Here is a 26,182-nt window from a genome sequence, read left to right as displayed (position 1 = left end):
CACTGGCATGTCACTCAACACTGAGTCTACAAAGGCAACGCAATTCCGTAGCGTCCCTGTGGTTGTTGTTATGACTTCAGGGCCTATAACTTTCACTGATACGTCTTGTTTTTATGCATCAAACGTGTTCCGGATCTTCAGCAACAAAACTTTTCCAGCTTTTCCCTGTTGATTAACGGATGCTCCGAGTTCTTGCACTCATTATTTCTTTGCATCATCTTCATGCAATCGCTTTCAAATGCCAGAATTGTTTTTACTGCATCTCATATTTATGTTCTTTATAAAATTACACTTCAGAAATGTGGTATTTTTGCACAGGTGTATATTAGTCACGCCTCTCATACAGATTTGTAGGCCTACTTATTTGCAGCTTCATCTTGTCTGACCTCTTCCCTGTGATTCACTTGAATAAAAACTATTTTTAATTTTTTGAATAAAAGCCAAACCTACCCCCTGAGTTCAACTTCCAAACCATCTTTGTTCGTATAAAGCGGAACAAATGAACCAGTTGGACTCAAACGTTCTTGTTTTACACGTTTTGGCCCCGATTTTAAAGCACATAACATGCTGCTCCATCAAATGCAAAATCTTATGAAGGACATGAAAGGATTGTGTTTCAGTCGTTTGTAATGAGGAACATGAAAAACAAATCATTGGGATGCTAAGCTGCTGAAACGGCTGAAACAGTTGACATAGAATCAGATAAAGATTAATGAACAGAGAAGAAATCTGGGTCCTACAACTGTAAATGGGTTTTTTGGGGGGGGGGGGCAGGGGTGTCAAAAACAGATCAGTTGGAGATGTTAGTTGTGACGAAAGGTTTGTGTACGGTAGTGGTGGATATCTTCCAACGGTAAACGATGACTCAGACTCCAACCTTTCTTAGATCTCCCTCTTTTTCTTCCATGAATGTGCCTCAGATGCCTCAGGCCGTCCTTCCATCCTGCAGCGTTTCCACAGTACCGGCCAGCGTTCATTTGCATGCAGCCAATTTGCAAGACAAATTTCTGCCATGTTTAGGTTCTGTGTGAGACGGAGCAGCATTTGGATTGGGGTGTGTTGGTTTTGAGGCACAGCGCTGATGTTTGGGAACTTGATTTTTCTTTCTTTTTTTACTTGTTGAATGGTCTCTTGGATGGAACAGATTTGGTGAATCGTTGTTGTTGTTAGTGCCGAGACTGTTTCTGGTGTCAGACTGTGCTGTTACTCCACTGTTTAGGCAGCAAAGTTGCAGACATGTTCTGTCACACTGCAAACAATACTTTGAAAATATATTCAATGCGTCTTTTCGTGCAGCTTCTGATTTAAAAAAAAAACCCACTTCCCTGAGAAACGGTTTCCAGGTGGCGCCCTAACTGTTGGAAAAACCATCAAGTAAATGTGCAGCTTTCAGGATACTACAATGCCTCAGGCAACATACATGCAAATGAACAAAAGCTGGGTAACCACATAAACAACTCCAGCACAGTCCTCATCTGCTATTTCCTGCTAAAAACATTACATTAAATTAAATCAAAATGACTCCACATCAATCTTTTCACGCTCATACAATTGTACACAGTTGAAGGAATGTTACAGGTGCATGCATGCCCCCCCCTTCACACACACACCCCACCACCCCTCCCCTTTCAGGACCCATGTCCTGTTTGTTAAGTCCCACCCTGCATCTCCCTTCTTTCTGTTGGTTACCTGTGCACGATTGTGATTTGCTCTGTCTCCTCTGACCAGGATGCAGCAGGTCCTAACTGTAGTGGATCACAACGGGCCCTGTTGCCCTGGCAATACCAACACATTTTGCATAAAGACCTCAGATTTGTTTGCCAGACCGTAAGCCCTCATGGCTCCTCTGTTCCCTGTGCAGACACTGATTTCTGCAGCAGTGGCTCCCCGTGGCACAGCGTAGCTGAATAATACACTTTTGGGGAAGTTATGATCACTTCTTTTAATTTCTATATCAATAATTTTGCACGCAGATCTCAGATCGTCAGTTCCAGAGAACAGCATCATATTGACCAAATTCACCTGGTTTAGTTTTAATTCTCGTTGCATTCGAGGCACATGCTTGATGATCTGATTGGGCCACAGCAAGTGAGCAGCTTGGGAATATGTTTTGGAGCCATACTGTTTAGGGCCCTGTAGACCAGCAGTGACACTTTAACTTCAATTCTTTACCTGCAGCCAGGAGCGTTTTCAGTACAGGTGTGATGTGTTTTCTATAGTCCCAGTTAGCTCTCTATATATCTATCTAAGTGTTTTTTAGATCTAAGCAGCTGAAACAATTGGGCTGATGTATCTGAAAAAGATCAAAACATTTCTGCAAACTCTGACAACAGTTCATCCAGTTGGTATCAGATTTAAAAGGCACCGGTGATGATGTGATTTGCCTCGAGCAGCTTAATGTCCTAACAGGTTTGGTGTTTGAGGAAGGTGGTGAGTCCTCGTTAAGAGCCAGCGCTTGTTTGTTGAAGTTAATCCAGCAGGCTGGCTGGGTGTGGTAACAGCTCAATCCCTTTTCCCCAGCCTTGTATTAATCCCTGTATCCCATTGGACTCAATACACTGTAAAGGCCAAGCAGTTACATTCCATGTATGCAAGGGTGTGTGGCCAAAGTTCTGACAGCTTGTGAAATTGTGATTTTTTTTTTTTTTTACTGAGATTATAGAGCCGGTTTTGTCTCTCGAGGAAGTTGCTGAGCCTTAAAAACGGAAGCCAACTGTCCCGCTAACGCATAGCTCTCTGGCTTGGGATTTGCATGGCGTTCCAGGCGTGTCATTTGAATGCAGCGTTACTCCATTACACACTCTATCTCTGGTCCCGTAAGAGATTTTCACCCGAGGCTACATGTCGCTATAGTCATCCTACATCCTGCTCCGACGTGAGAGTGGCTGGAAAAACACACATAAAAGAGGCGAGTGTTGAAGTAATAAAGTGTGTTTGCAGTGCTCATCTATAGACAAACGGTGCGCGTGTGTTTTTTGCCTGGAAGGTGCAAATGATTTTACATTTCACTTTGCATAGCTTAGTCTCGAAGAAACAACCAAAGATGTGCCTGCTTTTTTACACTTTATTTCAACGGAAAGCATTTAGCATCTCACACACACGGACTCCAGAAAGTATAGGCTAATATACAAGGCGTTGCATCAAGCACACTTGACACACAATAAATTATAGGAAACCAAAAATGTTCTTGCTGCCTTTTTGGCATCAAAAGCCAAAAGCATATTTTAAATCTTTAGGACAAAAGCGCATTCATCCACATGTAAACGCATCTCTGAGAGATCACTTCCAATATATTAACTCATATACATTTTCATCAACGAACAATTTCTTCATAATACAGGTGACTTTTTTTGTTTTTTTAAATCGCCTTCAACCAGAACTTAATACCAGGTTATTGTTTGAATAGAAGGTGCACATGAGGCTACGGTGCTTCTTCTTCACTTCATGCCGTGCTGGCTCTCGTGGTGCCGGCGGAGATCCACCTTGCGCTGGAAGCCCTTGGAGCAAATGTCACATCCAAAGGGTTTGAAGCCCGTGTGTTTCCTGCTGTGGGTGATCAGGTTGGAGCTCTGACTGAACGCTTTGCCGCACACTTGGCATTTGTGAGGCTTTTCACCTACAAAATAAAACACACACACACACAAACATTAATAAACCAGCGAGAAATCTTTTCCAAATAATTTGTGTAGAGAAGTTCAGGTTTGTTATGCGCACCATAAAAGGTATGTGTTTCCCCCCCCCCCCCCCCCCCCCCCCCCCCAAAAAAAGATAAGCATGCATAACTACGGGTGAAGAATCATGCCATTGTTCAGATTCACATAGACTTCCTTTCACAGAGCTCCGCATGAAGCAGGAAAACCAGATATGCAAATCCACAGGACATTTGGTTAAGTTTCTTTTTCTGATTTATCAGTAGTTATATTACTCCTGGAAACAATTCCTGCATGCTGCACCTGGAAAGCATGACGATTACAGCAAGAGTAGCCATGGACGGTTTCATATATGGCCACCTGCTGTAACAGACAATCTGCATGGTGTGACTAACCGGTGTGAATGTAGGTGTGTTTCTTCATGTCAGACTTCTGGTGGAACCTCTTGCCGCAGTACTGGCAGGGGTAAGGCCTCGTGTCCGAGTGGATGAGAAGGTGCGTGGAGAGCGTGGAGGAGCGCTTGAAGGATTTGCCGCACATCTTGCACTCAAAGCTTTTTTCCTGATTTAAGGACGAAAGCACAAGTACAGAAAGGTTGAAGCTTCACGATTCATTATGACGCTGAAAAAAAAATTGACACGATGACAGATTCATCAAAGCAAAACGAAGGGAAGGACAGCAACTCCGTTAGACTACGTAATATAAAAAAACAATATTGGAAAAACAGCGCTTTTAAAAGCATTGCTCAAAACCGCGACTTTCCCCTCTGAATGTGTGCCCTTACGTCATGTAAAGCATATACAATCCTGCATTCACTTTTACGTTTTCAGGAAGGTTAAGTATAAATGTAGTAAAAACAAACTATAAGTCAACCTGCAAGTTGCTCTTCCATTGACCTTGTATTGAGATTGTTGGATCAGTTTTAGTTTGTTGTCAGTTATACATTGTAAAACCTAATCCTGTGACATCAACTAAACTTTTAAAGAATTGTAAATAGATAAACCATTACCATTTAGTTTAGTTTAACGATCTTTAATGAACTTCATATCTTCGTATCTATCAAACGTATCTTGTCATGTTTAGTGAAGTTACCTCAACAACTAATGAACAAACTTTGAACTTCACTCAGGTAAGTTTCAGATGCATAATAACCCCGGTGATGTCATAGTGATGTCACCCGGGTCGTCTCAATTTGGGCACAGAGAAGAGCAACTTTTAACGAAGCGCCTACGTCACAAACCGGGGATTAAGGGAAGTGTATAGCAACGTTTAGATACTATAGTAGCCCACTAAACAGAAGCGTGTAATGTGTTGTGTTGTTCAGCATCTCGGAGTCACCGTCATACCTGAGAGTGGACGTTCATGTGCTGCTCCAGACTGACGGCGTGGCCGAAGGTTTTCCTGCAAATGCTGCAGCCGAAAGGTCTGGTTCCGCTGTGCGACCTCCGGACATGAACCTCCAGGCCGTGGGGCGTTGAGAACACCTTAAATGAGTGGCAGCCCATTAATATGGGTGGCTGACAAGTTCAACGGAATCTCCAGCTGATCACAGATTTTGACCTTTTGGGCCTCGATAAATACGAGAAGCTTCACAACTACAACAACAACATGTTGCGCTCACCTTTTCGCAGGCGATACAGTGGTAGTAGGTGTCTGAGGCGGGGGAGTAGTGCGTGCTGCAGTCCAGAGGCTGCTGAGGCTGCGGGCTGCGGCTGATGTGGGTGCCGTACAGGTCGCTGGTGTGCTGCAGCACCGTGGGGCTGAAGCTCAACTGGCGGAGCTTGTAGGAGGACGGCACCGTCTCCCAGCCGTACGACGGCTTGAAGTAAGGAGCGAATCCGTCCATGTGGGGCTCTGAGGGGTGAACACGCGTACAGCAAACACAAACAAAATGAAGACGAAATCACACATCGGATTGAAAGCTTATGGAGGTGGCAGGAAAAGATGAGAGATGAATGCACTGGCAGCTCACCATTTAGGTAGTATGGCTGTGTGGGAGCCACGGGGGGTCTGGCTGGCTCTGGGTGAGCAGGTAAGGGCTTCAGCTCGGCCTCCTCCTTTTCAAAGGAGCAGCGGTCCGCAGGGGAAGACTGAGGACTGTCTTCTGTGCTCTGGACCTCTGATGAGTCTTCTGCAAATCCACAGCAAATAAAAGTGTGATTGAATTCTAAGCAAAAGACAGGGCTCTGTGTGATTGCACAGCAAGTAAATACTCTAACAACTGCAATACTTCTTGGAGGACATTCTGTTTAAGTAAGAAGCATCTGATCCGGAATTAACCTTGAGGTGTAGAACTGTATGACTTCAGTAATAGAGTATATATGCATGTGTATCGAACGCAGCAGCAGCTTCAAAATAAAGACACACGAGTAGTAGCAGAGAGTTTTCTTTTTTTTTCGAGTCCTACCTTTACACGTTGGGGCCTCAGGCTCGTCTTCGTTTGATCGGTGAACATTATAGGACGAGCACCGCTTGTTTTTCACCAGGAATGACCGGGGCATGTTGATCCTACACACACACACACACACACACACACACACAAAGATCGTTAGCGACACGATAAAGTATTTTGAAATATAGCATGGTTGTCAATAAAATATTGCTTATGTCATTTTTTTTAATTTTAAACGGCCACTACAAGCATTTTAATGTAAGATGTTACTAATATATATAATTCCAGTCCGGCTACTCTGAAATTAGCGTTTCAGTCGTTAATTGCAGGTACGTTACTCAGTTATTATTGAATTTATTATATTAAACTCACGCACTAATTGATTAATATGAATTATTATTTATTTCTACTTGGTCGATAGGCCAACAGACGTGAAGTTTAAATATTTCAGATGTTTAAATTATTTGTGGGGAAAACAAGTCGTCAAAAGTTTCACTCGCAGGGTCTAGAAGTTATTGTCGTCGGCACATCTCAACTCACCGTTAACCGAGCAGGTCCCCGTCGAAAGGAAAAGAGCAGTTATTAACAATAATATTTGTCCTCGTTTCTTTAGGGTGTGAAGCGGCTCTGCGGAGGAAAGACGCGTCGCAAAAAAATCCCTTCCCAAAAGTCAGAAAAGCAAAGCAGTGTTAAAAAGAAAACCATCACACTTGTTGCTCTCTCTTTTTCTCCCCGCCCTGATTTTCAATCAGATAATTTCGCAGGAGAATCTGACTGTGGTTTCAACCAATGAGAAGGCCAACCTGTATGAATATTTGCATATCGAGCACGGGGCCTTAGCTGTCCCTGACGTTTAGTGTAGACAAAGTGATATCGTGTAAAACGTTAGGGTCAAATGATAAAATTGAAGCTCATGATTATTCTTTTCGAGTACAGCGTTTTGGTGCTTTAAATGAAAGACAGTTTGTTTTCACTTTTGCCTAATTGCGCTGTTAGAAATACATTTAAATTCAAACCAAACATACATCAATTTACTTTTTCTTTCATAAAAAAAGCATGAAACAAAAGTAAGTTCTTCCAACGAACAAAATCCGAACAATATTATTTCCACCTCACAATGTTTGATTTACAGGATTTACTTGGAGTAATGCTGTGTATTGTGTGCAAGATTTAAACGGCCAAAAGATCATATGAGACTGTAGCTCCTCCAAAGATACACACACCAAACCAGTCTGGGAGATCGACACTGTTGACTCTGTCTTTATTTATTAAAGCATGTCAATATTCAGACAAGAGATTTCTTCACACTGAGGATGCTGGTGTCACGCATGTGCACAGTGACAAGATAGATTGAAATGACAAAATTAGTGAGCTTTTTTATGTTTTTCTTTCTTTTATTTTTTTATTATTATTTTTTATTTTATTTTTTTTAATCAAATGCTGTTAAAATAACTTCCTGTCGAAGAGTCGAGAAACATTTTGAGGAGGAGGAGGAGAGGATTTATACGAGGAAAGAAGTGCAAGTGCGACATCTTGTGGAGAGTGAGTGTATCTAAAATCATGACGCTTATATTGGAGTTTGGGACTTTGGGTATTTCCTGGACGTTGATAAAAGATGCATTTATAATATTTAATTGTATTTATTCATCCATAAAATACCTCTGAATCAGTTACACTCAGTTGTGACTATCTCACAACACTTTTGAACAAATTTTAAGTAGATAAGCAATTAATAAGCAGAAATATCTTATGTAATGTGTGCTTACTTTATGGTTACACACCAGTTTTTACATAAACATAGCACAAAAAGTAAGGAAATTTGTGTTTGGTAAATTATTTCTTTGTTACAACAACAATGCTTCTTGGCAATACACCTTATACCGTTAGAAAGCCTGTTTATTTCCCTTTTTAAATGGTGACACATTTGTAAAGAACATGCATTTGTGGGATGAGCAACAGAGCTGAGTATGTGAGTTGCGCCCTTCTCTGCCAATGCCAACAGAGCGGGGTTTATCAGAGACTACCCCCAGAATTTGGGAGTGGAGAGGATGGCATGGCCTGCCAGCAGTCCTGACCTCAACCCCATTGAACACTTGTGGGATCAGCCTGGGCGTGCTGTTCGTGCCAGAGTGACCAACACAACCACATTGGCTGACTTGCGACAAATGCTTTTTGAAGAATGGGATGCCATCCCACAGCAGTGTGTGACCAGGCTGGTGACCGGCATGAGGAGGAGGAGCCAGGCTGTTGTGGCTGTGTATGGTTCTTCCGCACGCTACTGAGGCTCCTGTTTGTTAAATGAATAAAATATTAAATTGCCAATATGTCTTGTTTCTTCAGACTTCAATCGTCCAATCCACCAAACAACACCAAACAAGAGTCATTGGCAAAGAAGATTTGGCACATTTTTCATGGGCGCAACCCACATACTCATCGCTGCTGCTCATCCCACAAATGCATGTTCCTTACAAATGTGGCACCATTTAAACGGGAAATAAACAGGCTTTCCAACGGTATATTTATTGCCAAGAAGCATTGTTACAACAAAGAAATAATCTACCAAACACAAATTTCCTTACTTTTTGTGCTCTGTTTATATATATAAAAAAAGTAGCTTACTTGTAAGATGGGCAAGTTCATAGAGCTTCATGTAAAGCCTTGGTCGAATATGAATATCAATAAAATACACTGTATAGCACCCAACATATAGTTTAGCCAGCAGCTCAATCAGAATAAATCTCATAGAGACAGACGTAGCAACATATTATATTAGGTTGAATGTACCAACATGTTAAATAAATGTCCAGCTTATAGTATTGAGAATATGGAAGTACATTTATGGCAGGAAAGTCAAAAAAATAGATAAGATGTCAGGAATGGCAAACCAAAAATAGTCATGTTACGTAAAAGTTCTGGTAAGTAACCATTTTATTTGGTTAAACTTATGGCATCATAATTGGGCTAGAATTTTAACCTTTTACATCTAAAAATGTAAAAAAATAAGTCCCAATTATGATAAAGGATGTAAATAAAACAGTTTGAACCATCACCTCATAACTCTGACTTACAAACATATAGAACTAATACTTACTTCATTTAAAATTCGTAATTTGTTGCCTCAGTATCTCAGTTATGCCCCTCCATAAATGCATACATCCTAATTTTGCATCTGTTTTATATTTGTATTTATTTTTTGTATTAATTGAGTTCCACATTAATCTCCTCACTACCTGGTATAAAAAAACAACTAATTTGCGCGTGCGCTCTTCACATGTGGGTCACGCGAAACCGCATTACACACATTTCATCCTTCCACCAATGGGGAGATGGGAACAACAATCTTAGCTCTGCAGCAGAGCAAAACTATATCTCGGGTTACAAATTGAATACTACTTCTGTGTTCATACATATAATTTACCAAGTTTATTTTAGATGTTGTTCTGGTGAAAAAGTTGTTGAAGTTGCGGTTGCGACTTGCGAGGCGCTAACTTGGGGGATTAGTTTGCATGCAGCCCGACAGCGGAGGCTGACTGCGGCGGGATTGGCTGTGAGGTGTTAAAGATGGCGGCGCCCTGTGGAGTGCAGCTACTCTAACAGGTAAACAGGTCCGATTATTCATGTCTTCTTTGGTTTTCTTGCAGCGAATCTCAACGCATGTGACGGGTTTTACTGCGCACGAGGCGTTCGGCTTGCTTCTCCGCCGGTACAACGCGGCTGACAGGCAAGATGAATCCCCGACCGAGTGTGGGTCGCTGCTCCCAGCTAACGTTAGCTCTCTGCGTTGGGACTGACTTGTTTTTGGAAAGACCCGGTGATGGGCTATGGAGACGTTGATGCTTTGCACGTTTAATTGTGGTTCTATCTGCGTTTTCTGTTGGGTTTGAAGAGGTTGTCTCTTTACCAGAGGAAAGCCTCCTGCATGTTTGTATAATCGGATAAAGTAAACCCAACCCTGCCCATTGTTCTCAGCGAGTTGTTTACGACAGGCAGCAGCCAGTGGTCAGTCCACATACAGCAGCAGCTCTGCTGCTTCTCAGACCTCGGCCGGACTCTGGCCGGGCTCTCTGGCCGGGCTTTGACCGGCATGGCTGTCATTATGCAAGTCGGTATAACGGATTGTCTTTGTAGCCTTTTGTGGGGTTTTTATTATTAGCTTATTTGTTTGCCTCATAATGCATCACAGTGGCATATCTCTTGCAGCTTTCTGCATCATATCCCTTTTGCTTGATATCATTCGTCTGCAATCACTCATGGACAACACCTGTTCTCATTTGATTATCATGTCAATCATTAATATCCTGCTAGCATGTGCTCATTCATTCGTCATCAGGCTCTCCTGCCACCGTGCAGACAAAATGCTTCACTAGTTTCACAGTTTGACCTCCTCGACCCATCTTTCACATCATGCTGGACTGTCACCATGTTTAATGTTAATGAATACACTAATATCTTACAGGGCTGTAGCTAGGATTACAGGAGTACTGAAGTCATGTGCTCAATGTCTGACCAGATAGTCTCTGAAATGCTCTAATACTTTTGAATTGTATTTTATTTATTCAGCTGTGCATTTCATTTCCTTAAGTTTCAAAGTGTTCCTCTCACTGGCGGTTTTAAAATTTAAGGAAATACTAAAACCTGTATTTCGTAGAGGTTTTAATGTTTTTCAGAAACAGTTTTAAAAAGGTGTTGTTCGGTCATTTTGGCGGTTCCAGTTTAATTTCTATAAAGGAAGTAAACGTTTGGATAATACTCAGCCTAATTATTGCTGAAGTCAAAAGTCAACGAATTGATTAGTTGACCGACAGAAAAGATATTGGCGGAAAAAAAAATCAATGAATATGACATGATGTGATATGAAAGTCTTTGGGCTTTTGGACAGAACAAGACACCTGAAGGCATCGCAGTGTTTTGCTGTATTTTCTGACATTTAATAGACCAGAAAGCTGTCATTATTATTATTATAAGTCAAAAATAGTTCTGAACATGATGTAATCTACTCAAAATAATTGTCAGTTGTTGCCCTAAGCCCTGTTTGGTCCAGCAGACCACTTCAACATTTCCTTTCATCTCCTGCAGCAAGCAGATAAAAGGAAATGTGCTGTTTAGCTAAATGAGCCGGCTCTCGGTTGGGTTGATGAAAATCATTGCTTCGAGAGCACCGAGTGCACTGAGCAGGCTGTTTGTGTGCTTTATGAAACTGCTTTTGATTATTCACCCAGGAGAAAATAGAGGCTGTTGGTAAACCGCTTGCCAAATGTAGTTTCCAGTGCTCGGGCTGCATAAAGGTTCTTTGTGTCCTGCGGAGAGTTCACACTGAGCGGGGTTCGTGGTTGTGCCACCGAAGACGCTCGCTTGGCTTTCCGCACCCCGACTCCCAAACCCCGTGACCGAGCAGTTAATTGATAACAGGGAGACGTTTGGGCCGTGACCTCTTCTGTGAATCAACAAACAGGAGAGCATTCAATCATCAAATCCTTGATTTGTCACAAACTAACTTCAACTTCATTATGTATCGTCTTTCCATGGAATCATACCGCAATTTGATATCGTGATACACAAGCAATTGCATTTCTCTTAGTTCAATGAGGAAAAAAATAATTCAAAATATTTAATGTGTGTGTGTGTGTGTGTGTGTGTGTGTGTGTGTGTGTGTGTGTGTGTGTGTGTGTGTGTGTGTGTGTGTGTGTGTGTGTGTGTGTGTGTGTGTGTGTGTGTGTGTGTGTGTGTGTGTGTGTGTGTGTGTGTGTGTGTGTGTGTGTGTGTATCGTTAAATAACCTTATCATGATAGGTTTTGGCTGAGTTTATTGGAAGTAAGATAAAATCCGATGCTTGATTAATTGCTTCCTGTTGGCTTGTTTGGTAGCACGTGACTGCGCTGGGACGGTTCACTATCCCGCGCTAATGGAACAGTTGGTGGGATGCGTCCTCCAGCATGTGGAGTGTTTTGTCCTAAGTGTCGAAAGGAGATCTTAGGAGCTGATGAGGCTCTCTGCCGCTGATTCATCACTCCCGTTGGAGAATTAGCTGCTGGGTGCAGACACCCTGACGATAATGACCTGCCCATCAGGATTATTTATTCCCTGTTTTTCAGATGGGAGATTTTGCAAGGCTCTCCCTGGCCTCCTCCTTAATTTGAATGAGTGACTCTGCGTCTAGCCCGAAATGCATCGCAGACGACATAAATAGACTAATAAGCTGTAACTGGTAAACACATTAGGCCAGGTGGTGTTTTTAAAGAATTTCTGTCAGGGTATAATAAATAGTAAATGCAGCTCCTAAATTAAACTTGGGGAAGATTGAAGTAAGTAATCTTTGGCGTGGTCAGGTCATATATTTGTCTTAATTACTTCTTGGGAGTTTTCCACCATATCTGTTGTCTTAATGCATTCCCTAAACTTTTGTGGGTTTGTTCTACATTGTAGAAGTGTGGAGGTTTGGGTCTATGCATATGTTCAGTATAAGTGCGTGACAAAATGCGTCCTATGCTGTGGGTTTGGATAAACCTAGTTCCAGTTCGTTAAGTGTGGTGAGATACACATGTTATATGGTGATGTTGAACAACGTAGCTCAATATGTGCTTTGTCATTAGACTGCTGGGTTTGTACTTTGATTTATTTCCTTATCTCAGTAACACAATATGTAAGCCTTCTTTACCGAACACACGTTGACACGTCGCAGTAGGAAAGTCACAGACGTAAATGATGACGACAACGAGGGCTGAGTTCCATTTAGCTGCTTCAGCTTCAGGGTCCTGCTGTCGCGCCATTGTTAACGTCGTTATTGGGGACACCTGTGCGTCAACGCGTCTGCTGTGAAAAAAGGGCCTGTTCTCATTGAACGTTTGAGAAATTGCTGCATTTGTCGGTATGTCACCACCACCTGAAGATCTGAGGATATAGTGTGAAACCATAGGCCCTTTTTCACAGCAGTCATTTTGACAAGTCATTGCAGGGTAAACGTGGGTAATGTTCACTATGACATGTCAAAATGGCTGCTTTGGAAAGGGCTTTTTGGCAGGCACGATCGGTTCGTCACCTGTGCGTCCGTACGTTTGCATGTACGCCTCGTGCAAGCGCACGTGTGTGTGCTCCGTTAGTGTGCACGAGACATTGCGCTAGTAGAGGTTAACCAAAAAACATATGGGAACCCTTTAATCTGTCCAGTTTTACCGATAATTCCTTACACCTGCATTACATTTGTTGGCCACTTGGGGGCAGTGCAACTAGCTATAAAATACAACGTTGACATATTATCACCCTGTAAAGTTAAGAGGGCTAATGTGTTGACAAAAAGCTTGCATATTTACACACACAGAGCAACATTAACATCCATTTGGTGCCCTGTCTGCGTCCACTTGGTATATGAAAGTCCAACATGAACTGTCCTTTTAGTGCTTAGCACTCCACTTACCCGCCCCCGAGGTAAACATCTGGCTCTTTAGCTGCTAAGCGCTCCGCTATACTATCACCAGCTAGCCACTAACGTTGTCTTGTCTGTTGTTTGATGCCGGGCTAGCTTTAAGTGATTCATCATTTCTGGTTTGCCATTTCAATTAGCGAGCCCGTGCTGCCAGCGGACAGTGTGCTAGTGAGCTTTGCTACTTGTGCTAATTCATGAAAACAGTCCCGTTGGGGATTATAGTTCCGCCGTTGTCACCAATAACTACACCACATCACATGTCTGAGTCATTTTGATGAGTTACCAGTTTGGACAAAATTCCATGAGCACAAACCCTGCTTCCCAGTACTCGGTCGGTATTGTCATGTGACCACTAATCCCAGATCACAGCGCTCGCTAATTCTGGGAATGTTTATGAATTGATGTAGAGGTGCCTGGAGACTGTGTTGGTGGGTGGCCCCAGGAGTCCTCCAGGCAGGCAGGGACGGACACCGCGAGAGAGAGAGACACAGACGCTGCCTCCCCCTCCAGCACTGCCACCGCCATGGCCAGGGAGCAGCCCAACGTGGGGGACCTCCTCCCACTCCTTGAGACCTCCGACCTCCAGCAGCTAGATGAGATCAGAGGCCTCATCAACGAGCAGCTCAGCACTGGTAGGGCAGCTTGGCTCGTTTTGCCGTCAGAGTTGTTTATCCTTGCGTGTTCAGATATCTGGGGAGCGTTGAGAAATTGTAACTTTACTTGTCAGTTTGGCCTGTGCCTCATCACCCAGGCTTGATGTACTTTTTACCATCTCCTTTCACAGACGTTTCTTCTTTTAGCGTAGCGCCACTGTTGGTGGGAATATCCTGGTTTGAGTATGCTCACTGCTATTTCTTAAAGAAATAAACAAACTCCTCAATTATCCTTCCTGTTTTCCTTAAAGAGCGAGGGTCCATGCTGCTGAACGCGCTGGTGGACTACTTCTTGGAAACGAACTCTGCCCAGGCCATGCATATCCTCTCCTCAGTCAGAGAGCCACATGATAAGGTGAGAGACGCACAGGATTTAAAACAACAACAACATTTTTTTGGGTGAAATCAATTATTTCCGATTGAATCGTCTGGATTAGAGGATCTGCTCAACTGTTATTTTTTGTTGCTTTCCTCTCCCCGTGACTATTGATTCATGCTTTGACTTTCTTTAGTTTGAGAGGGACATGCAATCGGTGCATCTGATTTTTATATATATATATATATATATATAGGATTCTAGCTCTCCATGTAAAATACTTAACACAGAGGTTAAACAGACTCCATCATGATCAGTTATTCTATACAGCATTTAAAAAGTTTACTCTGTTGTAAACGTAAGTAAAACAATTATTAGAAAAAGAGTACAAGCTGATAGGTCTGATAACATTTTATTTACGGGGTGGGACGTCCCGTAGTACAGACGGTGAAGGATGTTAAACTGTCCGCTTTGACTGCAACCAAAATTCTAAATTTTGTTCCCCACTGTTCTTCTTTTTACATCTGACCGGAATTGTGTTCAATAATGAAGAAGGAAAAGGAAGCTCCTCGAGCTCGTTAGCTTAACTCAGTCGCTAGTGGGGCAGTAAGTTCAAACAGCTTATTCAGAAGATGTATTTTCACCATAGACCCCCAGTCTCCTAACCATTCCCTCACTCTGACAGGAGGTTAAATAACAGTGAGTGGTTCAACACAGTTAAAAAGCTACAACAGCTTCATTCATTTTTGGATTCTCATTTTGAGACAAACACAAAATTCAAGTTAAAAAAACCAGACGAGTAAAATGAAAGCACTGTTGATGCAAACAGAGGACAGGACACTCGCATAATGAAACTGTACGAACATAGGCATTAATTGTGTTGGTGGCCTTGTCCTTAGCTCTTAGTGATGTCATCCAGTGCGTCGTTGTTGTTTTTGTATTTGCATATTGCCATAGCAAACTAAGATGTGGGTGTGTTGGTGGTGTAGGGCTTTGAGGTCATTGTCATTATTTCTGCAGTCTCCTATGATTTTAATTTGCATCTAATCAAAACGCTCATAGCAACTTCCGCGAGAGGTCGGCGTAGAATCGCAGTGGTGATTTGTAGCTGCTACTTGTTTGTGTAACTTTAATAATATATAATCTATATATAGAAAAAGTGCAATTCTAAATTCAGTTTCCTTCAGGATAGTTTCCTCTCCTTATCCAGCCACCTTTGAATACAGAGCTAACTCTGCTTGTCCCTCCCTCCCCATCGCAGCACCTTCTGGACAAGATGAACGAGTGCATGACCAGACAGGCCTGCCGTCTGCCCACCCTCACCCTGCTCGGCCATGTCATCCGCAAGCAGCCGTCCTGGATCCACAAGATCGCTCGATACCCTCTGCTGCTGTCGCTGCTCAAATGCCTCAAGGTAACCACCCAGCTGTGACTCTGTGAGCAAAGACCTCGTCAAGGCACTGAGAGGCTGCTCCAGCTGCTTTAGAATCTCATAGCATGTGTGATATTTGAGCGGACTCTTATAATTTACAATTTCCTTTTAAGGTTTCGGTGCTCCATCAAACAAATATATATTTCTTTGGATTTGTTTAATTTGCGAACAAAGCAAGCAGACGTGTAGATAACACACCCTCAGTAACAGCACAGGTAGACTTCTTCGAGCATTGGTTGAGCTGAAATCTTATGCTGTTTAGTGCACTAAAACAGTTTTAGAATATCCGAAATCTTAGTATGAAACCAACAGTATGTGAATTGCATACTATTGGACCCTTCTGCAACATAAATATCCCTCAATGCATTGCGGTAGTGACGAGTGAGGTGAGACAGCTCCGTTACGTCAATAGCTCTTTGATTTAAGTATAAGATTCCACTTCGCTCGGCTTATTACATATATTTCAGACATGATTTTAGCAAATCATTGTTTGATCAAATGAGATATTGATTATGTGCGTAGTATGCTGCAATAGGCTGGTGTTTGCTTTTAAACCAACTACCTGCCTCCTCAACCCTCTCCCAGCTAAAGGATATCCGGCCCATTCTGGCACCGACAGTTAACTGACCGTCTTTGTCAAATCACAAATTAAAAGTTCTTCATTTCAACTTTTTCAATCTCTGACTTTGTCACAAACCGTCTTTTGTCAAACGTCCTGGCAGACGGATACGGACGTAGTGGTGCTGATAACCGGAGTGCTGGTGCTGATCACTCTGTTACCCATGATCCCTCAAGCCGGGAAGCAGCACCTGTGGGAGTATTTCGACATCTTCGGCCGCCTGGCGTCTTGGAACCTTAAGAATCCCGGTAGGAGCTTCCAGTCGCGTCGGTGCAACATGCGTGTATGAATGGGTCGCCCCAGCTAGTCTTTGGGGTGGTAACTACTCACACACTAACTTCTAGTACAGCACAGGATAATAATATATGATGTATTGCTAGCAGAAAATATCCCTTTTATTACTGTACATACTTTTTAGCAACTTGAATATTGTATTTACTGTATTTTCATCTCATCTACCAAAGAGTCAACTACTCATAGGCTTCTGAGATGATGTTCGAACTCGCAGCCATGCAGGCAGTTAACTGGAGCGTGAAAATCTAATTTTGGTGAAAGGGGAGGACATCTGGGACGACAAAATGGGCCAAAACAAACAACTGTAGACAGTTATCTTGCTGTTCTCGTTGAATATGTGAGAGTGTTTCAAGTTTTTCCTTGGCTATTTCTGACACGTTCAGGGCACGTTTCGGAGGTTTACCTAATCCACCTGCACGCCAGCGTCTACTCACTCTTCCACCGTCTCTACGGCATGTACCCTTGCAACTTTGTGTCCTACCTGCGCTCCCATTACAGCATGAAGGAGAACATGGAAACTTTTGAGGAAGTAGTGAAGGTGAGGATCTCACCCCTGCTGCCGTGCTTTGTCACTCTACATTAATACAAAGTACTAATGGAGATTTTGTGTCCAATCGTCCATCCAGCCGATGCTTGAACACGTTCGTATTCACCCAGAACTGGTGACCGGAACCAAGGACCATGAGCTCGACCCCGCCAGGTAAGTCCTGCACTGCTCTGCCTTGTAAAGGAACAATTCAGTGTTTAATCTTATTTTCCAAGATGACCGCATCTCCTTGACGATTGGTGCTGTGCTTTTGCTGCAGGTGGAAAAAGTATGAAATCCACGATATCGTCATCGAATGTGCCAAAGTGTCTCTAGACCCCAAGGAGGCCTCCTGTGAGGAGGGCTACGCCAACATGCCTGCGAACTTTTACCCCCAAGTCCACCTGCGACCACAAGACTGCACTTCCAGCCCCTACACAGACCTCCACAGCAGCTTCGGTCAGTAAACCCCTCATACGTATGACACCTGGTAGAGCCCCAACGATACAGGAAGCACATAACTATAAACATTCGTTTTATTTTTGGTGAAAAATGAAGTCGTCATTGCTCCCTGGTCGAAAAACTATGCAATGTGGAAACTGTTTCTAATACAATCAGCCAATAAATACAGTTATACATAATATAATATATGTATTTTTGGCGGATAATATTGGACATGCTGATGCATCAGTCGGGTTCTAAAATTCACACTACCTTTTTCAAAACCAGTACAGCGAATGCAAAATGAATCGGTGGTTAACACAAGATACAACAGGAAGATGACAATAATTACATGTGTAGTTATGACAGGACGTTGCAATCATAATCATTGGATGTTACACATATATTTTATGGGTAATATAGCGATATGGGAACACAAACCACATATATAGATCTAATGTACAGTCAGATAAAAATATTGGCAAAACTTCAGCTAACCTCTTGAATTTGTGTGTCCCTGTTGAAGGAATAAACCATTTCAGTGCATCATTCTGTCCACATGTAAATTTAGCAATAGTATGTTGGATACAGTGCAAACAAAAGGAATCATCCCTCTGATATTATTAACAGTCGGTACTGGTTGTGCTACTAATATGATGAGTATGTGCTGCAGTAGTACAGCCCTTGTGTTTTTGATATTAAACACTGTGTATTCTAACTGGTTTAAAGGACAAACCCCAAACAGCAGTGTCCTAAAGAGCAGTAGGTTTGTCCGTTTGAGGATTGATCAGACTGTTTGTCTTCTTGACAACAGGAAGTTCTTCTTCGACCCCGTTCTCGACTCCACGGCAGCCGCTACCCCCGCCCCTGTCCTTGCCCCCCTTCTCAGGGACGCAGTCCTCCCCCCGCAGCCCACAGACCTCCAGACGGCAGGTAAGCTCATCCATAACGCTGTCAGAATGTTGGTTGAGACGCAAGGTAGCTGATCGAGGGGGGGTGGTAGCAGATCTTTAGTCGTTAAGCTTCTGTTTGCTGCCAGCTCTTGTACACGTGGTCATGTTTCTGCTCCATATGTCACCGGTCAGGCAGAGTGAGTTCAGTGCTTTCCCTCCGAAAACCACACAATGTCCTCAATCAGAGCAACGTTTGGTTTTTTTTAAGATGCCGCCAGGCAGCGAGTGGACAGACAGTTTTTGAGTCATCCCCCCCGCCACCTCCTCTGTAGACACTCCCGCGGGCTGGTTGCCATGGAGATGCCGTCTCTCCCTCTCTATTATTGGGCCAACCACAGGAAGGAGGGGGCCTGGGTGTTCTGCCCCCTATGGGGGTCTGTCTGAGTATTTGTCTCTGCGTTACAGTCCCTCAGTCCCAGACAGACGGGAAACATTGGAGACCCGCCATTTAATGTTTTTTTTTTTTTTTTTGGGGGGGGGGGGGGGGGGGGGGGGGTTTGTGGGTATATTGAGTGAAATTGTCGTTTTGGGCAAGATGCTGAGCCTCCACCTGCTCCACTGTCACTACCAGGTAAATTAATATTAAGTCACATATTTCAGTAAAGGTTCATCAACAACGTGAAAGTGTCCAGAATCATATCACTTGATGTTATATGAAGTTTTTTCAACTGTAGTACAATAAGTAGGAAGTACTCCTCCCTCAGTTACAATCATTACAGCAATAACGGTAACAACGCAGTAATTTGATCCCGAAAGCAACACTTGCGTTTTCTGAAGGGAGGTCAGAGGTCAGTGATTCAGCAAGGTGGACGATCTGCCAAAGGATCTGGATATTAGAGTGAGTCCTAACTACCAACTCAGAGTTCCCCCACAAGAAATTGTTTAGCTGAGGTGGTGAGCCACCCAGATCTTGACTTGCGTCTTCCCGTGATTGGTTTAGTTACTAGATGCCCAACAACAACAGCAACCAATCTCATTATTTTCCTCTGAGATTGTTTTATATCATAAAATATGTACAAATGTTCACTGCTTTATTTTTGTCTCTGAGTTGGCCTATAGCTGTTATAAACCATGTAATTACACCCCAATCCAACCCCTCAGCCTGCAAGGTGGAATATAAGATTTTGAGACCGTCAACGCAACCTGACTGACTAACTATTGTGTAAACGTAGCACTAACTCTGACTTTGGAGATCGGCCTTTTATGTCTGTGTTGTGGTGGTTTCTCTGTCCGAGCTGTAATTCGTTTGGGTCTATTTCTTCGCAGAGCTCCACCGGTGAACTCAACTCTTCCTGCGGGGGGAAGGACCCTCTGTGGAGCCCCTCCTCGTTGTGTGGCATGGCCACGCCCCCTTCCTCCAGAGGCATGTCGCCCAACTTGGAGCTCTCCCACAGTGCCTCACACCTTCCCGGCCGCTTCCACTGCACATCAGGTCAGCACTCGCACGTTAACAAGAGAGCTGCTGGTGCACTGATCTGGAATTTTCTCTTCAGCTGACCACTGATTTGTTTTTGAGCAGGAGGAAAAGGAACGCCTGCCTCCAGCACTCCGGCCACCTCTTCCCCACCTCCCACCCTATCAGATGACTTCCCCATAATCTCCTTACCAGCCAACACAGTCCAGTCCAGTCCACCAAGAAAGGTATGCTCTCTCCCCTCCATTTTAAAATTGTCAATTGAACACTTCTTGTTTACATTTCTTTAGACAGATGTCTATTTTTTTAAACAGACTTTTTAAATTATTTTGTTTTTCAGCGCAAAAAGGCAAATGCTGCTTTTCTGAATTTCACAATAGTTTAATTATTCAGGAGACTGTTCCTCTTGTGCTGCTAATTACGAACGTCCAAGCAAATATGACAAACATGTCAGCCAATTCAAATAATCTTAACTTGTATCGTCTTGAAAACTCATTTCCTCGTCAGCAGGAGCCAAATTGATTAACATGCTTTGATTTTGAAGTGAAGCATCGGGAGAAAAGAGTTGAAATCCTCAGTCATATTATTGGTTCTCAGCAGGAGTCAGATTTTTAAAAAAAAAGACATTTTATGGGGTGCTTTTTGTCTCATAAATGTTCTTTATTCTGGTGCATGAATGTAGAAGTAGGCAACAATAAGAGCCTTCCCTTGAGGTCTTTAATCCCACATCATTCACTACAACGTAAAGGATAAATGAAAATGAATTAAAACTATAAACTTTGTGACTTTCCAGGATCGTCGACATGGAGAAAGTGGTAAGCCTGCACTGGTGAGACAGGAACCAGTGAAAGATACAGAGAAGAGTGCGGAAGTAGCAACAAACAGAGGTAAGTGTCTCATCTCTGTGATTTAATAGTCGTTAATTTCAAAGTAAAGTTCTTCACAGCTCCTCAATTTTCAATCGCATCCAAAATGAACCCGTGGAAAAGCACGGTTAATAATTTCACCCGGGTAGGAAGTTATCTGTCGTGGTTAAAAGTTTCAGTAATATTTGTTATTTTTACTGCACTTCACTCTCTGTCTGCCTCAAAAAGCACATTTTCCTCCTGTGATGATTATTCCATGTACCACGTGATCCAAGAGTCCACTCGGGTGTTGACAGACAGACCTGTCTCTTCTACCGATCTCTATTGGCGATAGCAAAATTGGCTCGTTAATCTTAATGAGGAGCAAACGTTCCAAAAAAAATAATTTTTTTTTGGAGACGCCGTGTTTCTGACCCACACTTGTGTGACTCTCCCTCATCAGAAGCGGGAGCTGCGGAGAACGTCTCCATGACTCTGACGGAGCTGTCGGTGTTCATGAAGAAACAGGAGCTGGAGCTTCAGCTGAGGACGGAGAAAGAGAGGGAAGAGGGTGAGTGTCCACTTGATATAGATCCAAGAGCCGTAATTGTGGGTATCCTCACACAACCAAAATCTGCTGTTCATGGAAATATACAAGGAAAATGACAGGAGTGAAACTGCTTTGTGCGCATGTGGGTGTGTTTTAACAGCCAAACCACTGAAATGGCCAGACCCAGGTTTGCTCATCCAGAGCCTGTTCCAGTATCGATAAACCAATTTGCCCAAATTCATTCTTTAGCTGACATGAAAATATTTGGCTCCATTTTAAACAGCCGTAGGCGTAGAGATATCCTATTGCGGAGACCATACATTTTGGTGCGATTAACATCATTTCGACATCACAACTGTTTCAGAGTCATTCAGTACGTTTTGACTGAACCCAAACGTTTTTAATTGGATCCCACGCTCTGAATGAACCTGTGCTCACACACTTTGACTAAACATCCAGGATGCTAACACACTCCTGTTTATATACCTGCTTGTGTTCAGCTATCTCTGCACAGTCACTGGTTTTAAATCCCACTTGAGCCACTCGTACTAAAAATAAATGCACCTACAGTACTATGAAGCACTTTGCATGGAAGCATCTGCCAAATGCCACAAGCTCTTGCTGCCAAAGCTAGCTGCTTCGACTTAAACATTTCCCTTCTCTCTTTGGGAAAAAAAACAAACCCAAACCGAATCCCAGACACCTTGTTGTTTGTATCTGTGCGGGATAGCAGGTACTTCACACTAGAAATATGTACGGTTTAAGTCTACCTCCATCAACCCATATGCTGTTTCTGCTGCAGCTGCCATCACAGAGGAGCTGCTGAAGATCACCGAGGAGAAGCAGGAGCTGTCGGGTTTGAGGGACTTCGACTCCCCGTTCTATCTCACCACGGAGACTCTGACCGGCTGTCAGGCACAAGACAAGACCTTCTCCGACATCCAGCCCGGAGGTCCCGCCAGTGACTCCCGGCGTGTGGTATCCACGCCGGACAAAGGGGAGACCACCGCGAGTACCAGCGAAAGGGGAGGAGGCGGAGCAGGCGACAGCAGGAGCTCAGCCCTCGGCCTCGAGCAGTCCTGGTCCTTCCAGTCAGGGTTCACCCCCATCGATCACCACCTGCACCAGAGCCCCTCGGCCCCGGACGACGACGTGGCCAAGTTCGGGATGTTCTCCCCGAGCCCGTGCGGCAAGACCCCGGCGCCGGTGCCCTACGAGTCGTTCTTCGACCTGGCCCTGCCCAGGGCGGCCTCGCTCTTCGTGGGCCAGAAGACGACGGAGGCGGTGCACAAGGCGGCGCTGGAGAGGCTGTTGCAGCGGGAGGAGGGGCTGGAGGACGGGGAGGAGGAAGGGGTCGCGACCGCTTCCCCACTGGAGGTGCTGGATCGCCTTGTTCAGCAGGGGAGCGACACCCATGATAAAGTTCTCAAGAGGTAAGAGCTTAGCTTCTCATCCGCACAGGCGATTTGAAGTTTTCTGGCTTTTAGTTTATTATTATCTTTTATTAGTCATTTACACCTGAACAGGTTTTTCCCCAACATTTTGACTTTTGCACTTTTTTTTTTGTGCAAACCTTTTCCATCCAGCACTCACCGAATCCCATACCAAGCATTTCTTGAATGATTCACCCACAATTGATCGGTGTGTTCATGTGGTATAGAGATTCCCCGTTAATAACTGAACACATGTAGAGGACTGTGCCGCCGTGGAGAAGGTATTTTGTTCTCTAGACTTGGAGTGTGTTGTCGGTGTGAAAAACGGTGTTGTGTGTCTCGATGTGCTGGTCACTGTGAAACAGCCTGTCTGGGTTGTTTCCAGTCTGTTACCGCGGCCGAAAGGAAACACCCAGTTTAGAACAAGCACGACATTGTTCAGAATCCCTCGCCCCTTTTTCTTTCTCACACACACACACACGCACACAAACACAAAGTGAGCCGGTCCTCCGGGCCAATAATGCAACCGTGTCAGCAAAGTACACATTGAGCACAGAACGATCTGGCTTCGATCATTTCGGTGGCCAATCACCCCGACGGCTGTCTTCATCGGAGACAAACACGGGCCGGATGGAGGGAATACAATCAGTGGAAAGACATTACAGCTGAGACAAATGACCAATAGGGAAATTTATTTACAATCAATTTTTTGGGTGTTTCAGGAGAGCAAAATCTTGAAAAGATCGATACCACTCTCATGTCTGTTTGATAGATATCAAGCTACAGTCAGGCTATATATATATATATATATATATATATATATATATAAAAACCCAAAAGTCTCTGCTGGTTGTCCAGCAACCTCACGCCAATGACAAAACTCCAGGAAATTGCAATTCCTGACCAAGAAATGGCACGTAATACACGTAAAACAAAAAATATACGGTGTTAATTAGTGAACTTCAGAGGTGCTCGTCAGAGGATTTAGTTATCTGTGTGGACGGAGCCAGGCTAGCCGTTTTCCCCCTTCATGCTTTATGCTAAGCTAAGATGATCTAAGAGTATCCTGGCTGTGTATGGACATCTTTTATATGTACTGTCCGGACATGAGATTGGAACATGTGGAGGGCTATATCTCCATTTTGTGTGTGTGTGTGTGTGTGTTAACCTGTGTTTTCCACACCTTTTCACCCACGTTGTGTCTCCATGTAGATTAGTGCAGTCTGGGCCGTCTAAAGCTGCCCTCTGCCGCTGCAGTGTTTCCTTATGAATACCTCAGCAGTTGTGGTAAAACCTGGTTTGAGATATAGTTTGTTCATCAATGAAACGTTGGTGAATTTAGCAACAGAATAATAGTTTTTTTCCCTCCTCAACACCAGAAACTCTTACTTTTTCTGAACCACGTATACACATATTTAAATTGCTTTTGCTTGCTGAAAATGATCATATCCTTGCACATCCTGACTGCCATGAATCACTAAAGAGAAGAAACATCCCAGAGAGATCATTCTTCTAAAATGTTTTTCTTTCGTTCTCTGCTCTTCCAGATTACCTTTGCCAAGTAAGTCAGCTGACTGGACGCACTTTGGAGGTAAAACACTGGCAGCACTAGCCTGCCGTACACTGATAAAAGAAGCCATTATGAAGACTGCAGATGGAGCGTTATTCAGGCTTGACTAGTGATTCGTCACGAGCTCCGGGACATGAACAGCCTGTTGAAATGTTACCCAGCCAGACAGGGAATTTGTTCAGCGGAAGTTAATCAGAAACACAGAGTTCCCACAGTCACGCAGAGCCTGTTTTGTTAAAACTCTTGACCAACTTGTAATTACAACTCTAAAATTGAATCATCATCCCCTGGTTGGCTGATAGAAGTCATGTCATTTTGATTGCATCTCAAACTAAACTCGACTGATGAAACCTCTCTGGCACACTGTTAAGGTCTTGGATCAAATTCTCAGGAGAATGTTCTATTTAAATGTTCCTTCTGTGCTCTCTTTCCCTTCGTACGTGTTAACAAGTGAAGCTCTGTATCCAGAGTAATGTTGGCCAATTGTAGGGGTGGAAGAGTACAACATTTAAGATGTATTTTGTAATGTGATGAACTGGGTAAACGGCAGCCTTGAACGATGCAATGTTCTGCTGTGGACAGGGGCAGCAGCAAAACGCATTTTAGACACCTTAAAAAAATCAATATTAGTTTAAGTGTATGCTTTGTTTACAATATTTTCACCGCTTTGCAGTCAGACAGCCCTTTCCAACGTGAAGTCCTCTTCAAAGCCACAAGACTCCTTTTGACAAAAACAGTCATTTGACCTTGCGGAACAAGGAAGTTGCCATGATGAGTTTTTGTTGTTGTTGTGTGACTTTGGTATTTATAGGGTTAGTTTGGATCCATCAAAGACCCACAATAACACATACAAAAATACACATTTAAGGCAGCTAAGAAACTCCTGTGTTCTGCGAGGAACAATAACAGTTTTTGTCAAAGGAGTCTTGTGGCTTTGAAGACAGCATGGATAACTGCTTCATTCATGAAAATATGTAATGACTTACTGCAATAATCTGAAAGAAAAGCATATATGCATCACATGACTGTCATTATGTTTGTTATGACGCACATTATAATCCAAATGTAAAGTGAGATACGTAAAACTTGATTTGTTTATAGCGAATGATGGACATTTACACCAGAATGCTGTCAGCGTTTATGGCTTGGCGAAATCTCCTTAAGTCACTCGTGCTATTCCACACTTGAATAATAATCGAGTTGATTTCTACTCATGTGTATGTGCGTCAGGCGTGTGACCGTGTTAATTACATTGTTATTACCGTGGCCTCCCCAGGCTCGGCTCCCCTGGACGAGCTTCACACGCTGCGCAGCCAGCTGCTCCTGCTGCACAACCAGCTGCTGTACGAGCGCTACAAGAGGGAGCAGCACGCCGTCCGCAACCGACGCCTCCTCCGACGCATTATCAACGCCACCGCGCTGGAGGAGCAGAACAACGCTATGGCAAGTGTGCAACGCGCTCATTATCACAGATTAGCCCTGTTAGAGACCCCAAAAACAACAGTTTTAAATGTTTTGTCTTCTGGAATGAAGTGTAAACAACGAGGTGGAGCACTGACTCATTCACTCAGTTATCGGCTGAACATGTTGCACAGTAATTACGTTTTGTGTGATGGTTAAAAAAGAAAGTCTTAAGTGTCCGTCCCTGCCCTCGCTAAAAAAAACAAACAGCTG

General features: G+C 43.5%; 2 protein-coding genes across 2 annotated transcripts in view; one reads left to right on the top strand and one right to left on the bottom strand.

The window, feature by feature from the left end:
• Positions 1-3,056: 3,056 nt before the first annotated feature.
• Positions 3,057-6,717, bottom strand: gfi1b (growth factor independent 1B transcription repressor). Its single transcript, XM_079178589.1, has 7 exons — positions 6,583-6,717; positions 6,058-6,158; positions 5,623-5,781; positions 5,272-5,504; positions 4,997-5,134; positions 4,046-4,211; positions 3,057-3,616 (listed from the first exon to the last, which is right to left on the bottom strand). Exons 2-7 carry the CDS (start codon positions 6,149-6,151, stop codon positions 3,438-3,440), a joined length of 969 nt encoding a protein of 322 aa, XP_079034715.1. The 5' UTR covers positions 6,152-6,158; positions 6,583-6,717; the 3' UTR covers positions 3,057-3,437.
• A 2,882-nt stretch (positions 6,718-9,599) lies between these two features.
• The window catches only part of tsc1b (TSC complex subunit 1b), a 22,608-nt gene continuing 6,025 nt past the window's right edge, over positions 9,600-26,182 (top strand). The window contains exons 1-16 of the mRNA XM_079178437.1: positions 9,600-9,639; positions 13,870-14,094; positions 14,367-14,470; positions 15,693-15,845; positions 16,586-16,730; positions 17,160-17,314; positions 17,403-17,476; positions 17,583-17,761; positions 18,558-18,676; positions 19,963-20,128; positions 20,216-20,337; positions 20,904-20,997; positions 21,419-21,526; positions 22,308-22,938; positions 24,486-24,529; positions 25,785-25,951. Coding sequence (XP_079034563.1) covers positions 13,986-14,094; positions 14,367-14,470; positions 15,693-15,845; positions 16,586-16,730; positions 17,160-17,314; positions 17,403-17,476; positions 17,583-17,761; positions 18,558-18,676; positions 19,963-20,128; positions 20,216-20,337; positions 20,904-20,997; positions 21,419-21,526; positions 22,308-22,938; positions 24,486-24,529; positions 25,785-25,951 — 2,370 coding nt within the window. The 5' untranslated portion in view covers positions 9,600-9,639; positions 13,870-13,985. The remainder of the gene's footprint in view (positions 9,640-13,869; positions 14,095-14,366; positions 14,471-15,692; positions 15,846-16,585; positions 16,731-17,159; positions 17,315-17,402; positions 17,477-17,582; positions 17,762-18,557; positions 18,677-19,962; positions 20,129-20,215; positions 20,338-20,903; positions 20,998-21,418; positions 21,527-22,307; positions 22,939-24,485; positions 24,530-25,784; positions 25,952-26,182) is intronic.

This window comes from Pholis gunnellus, assembly GCF_910591455.1.
Source record: "Pholis gunnellus genome assembly, chromosome: 18".
NCBI classification, from domain to species: Eukaryota; Metazoa; Chordata; class Actinopteri; order Perciformes; family Pholidae; genus Pholis; species Pholis gunnellus.
The sequence above is the reverse complement of the archived record's forward strand: the minus strand, read 5'-3'. Positions and strand labels throughout refer to the sequence as shown.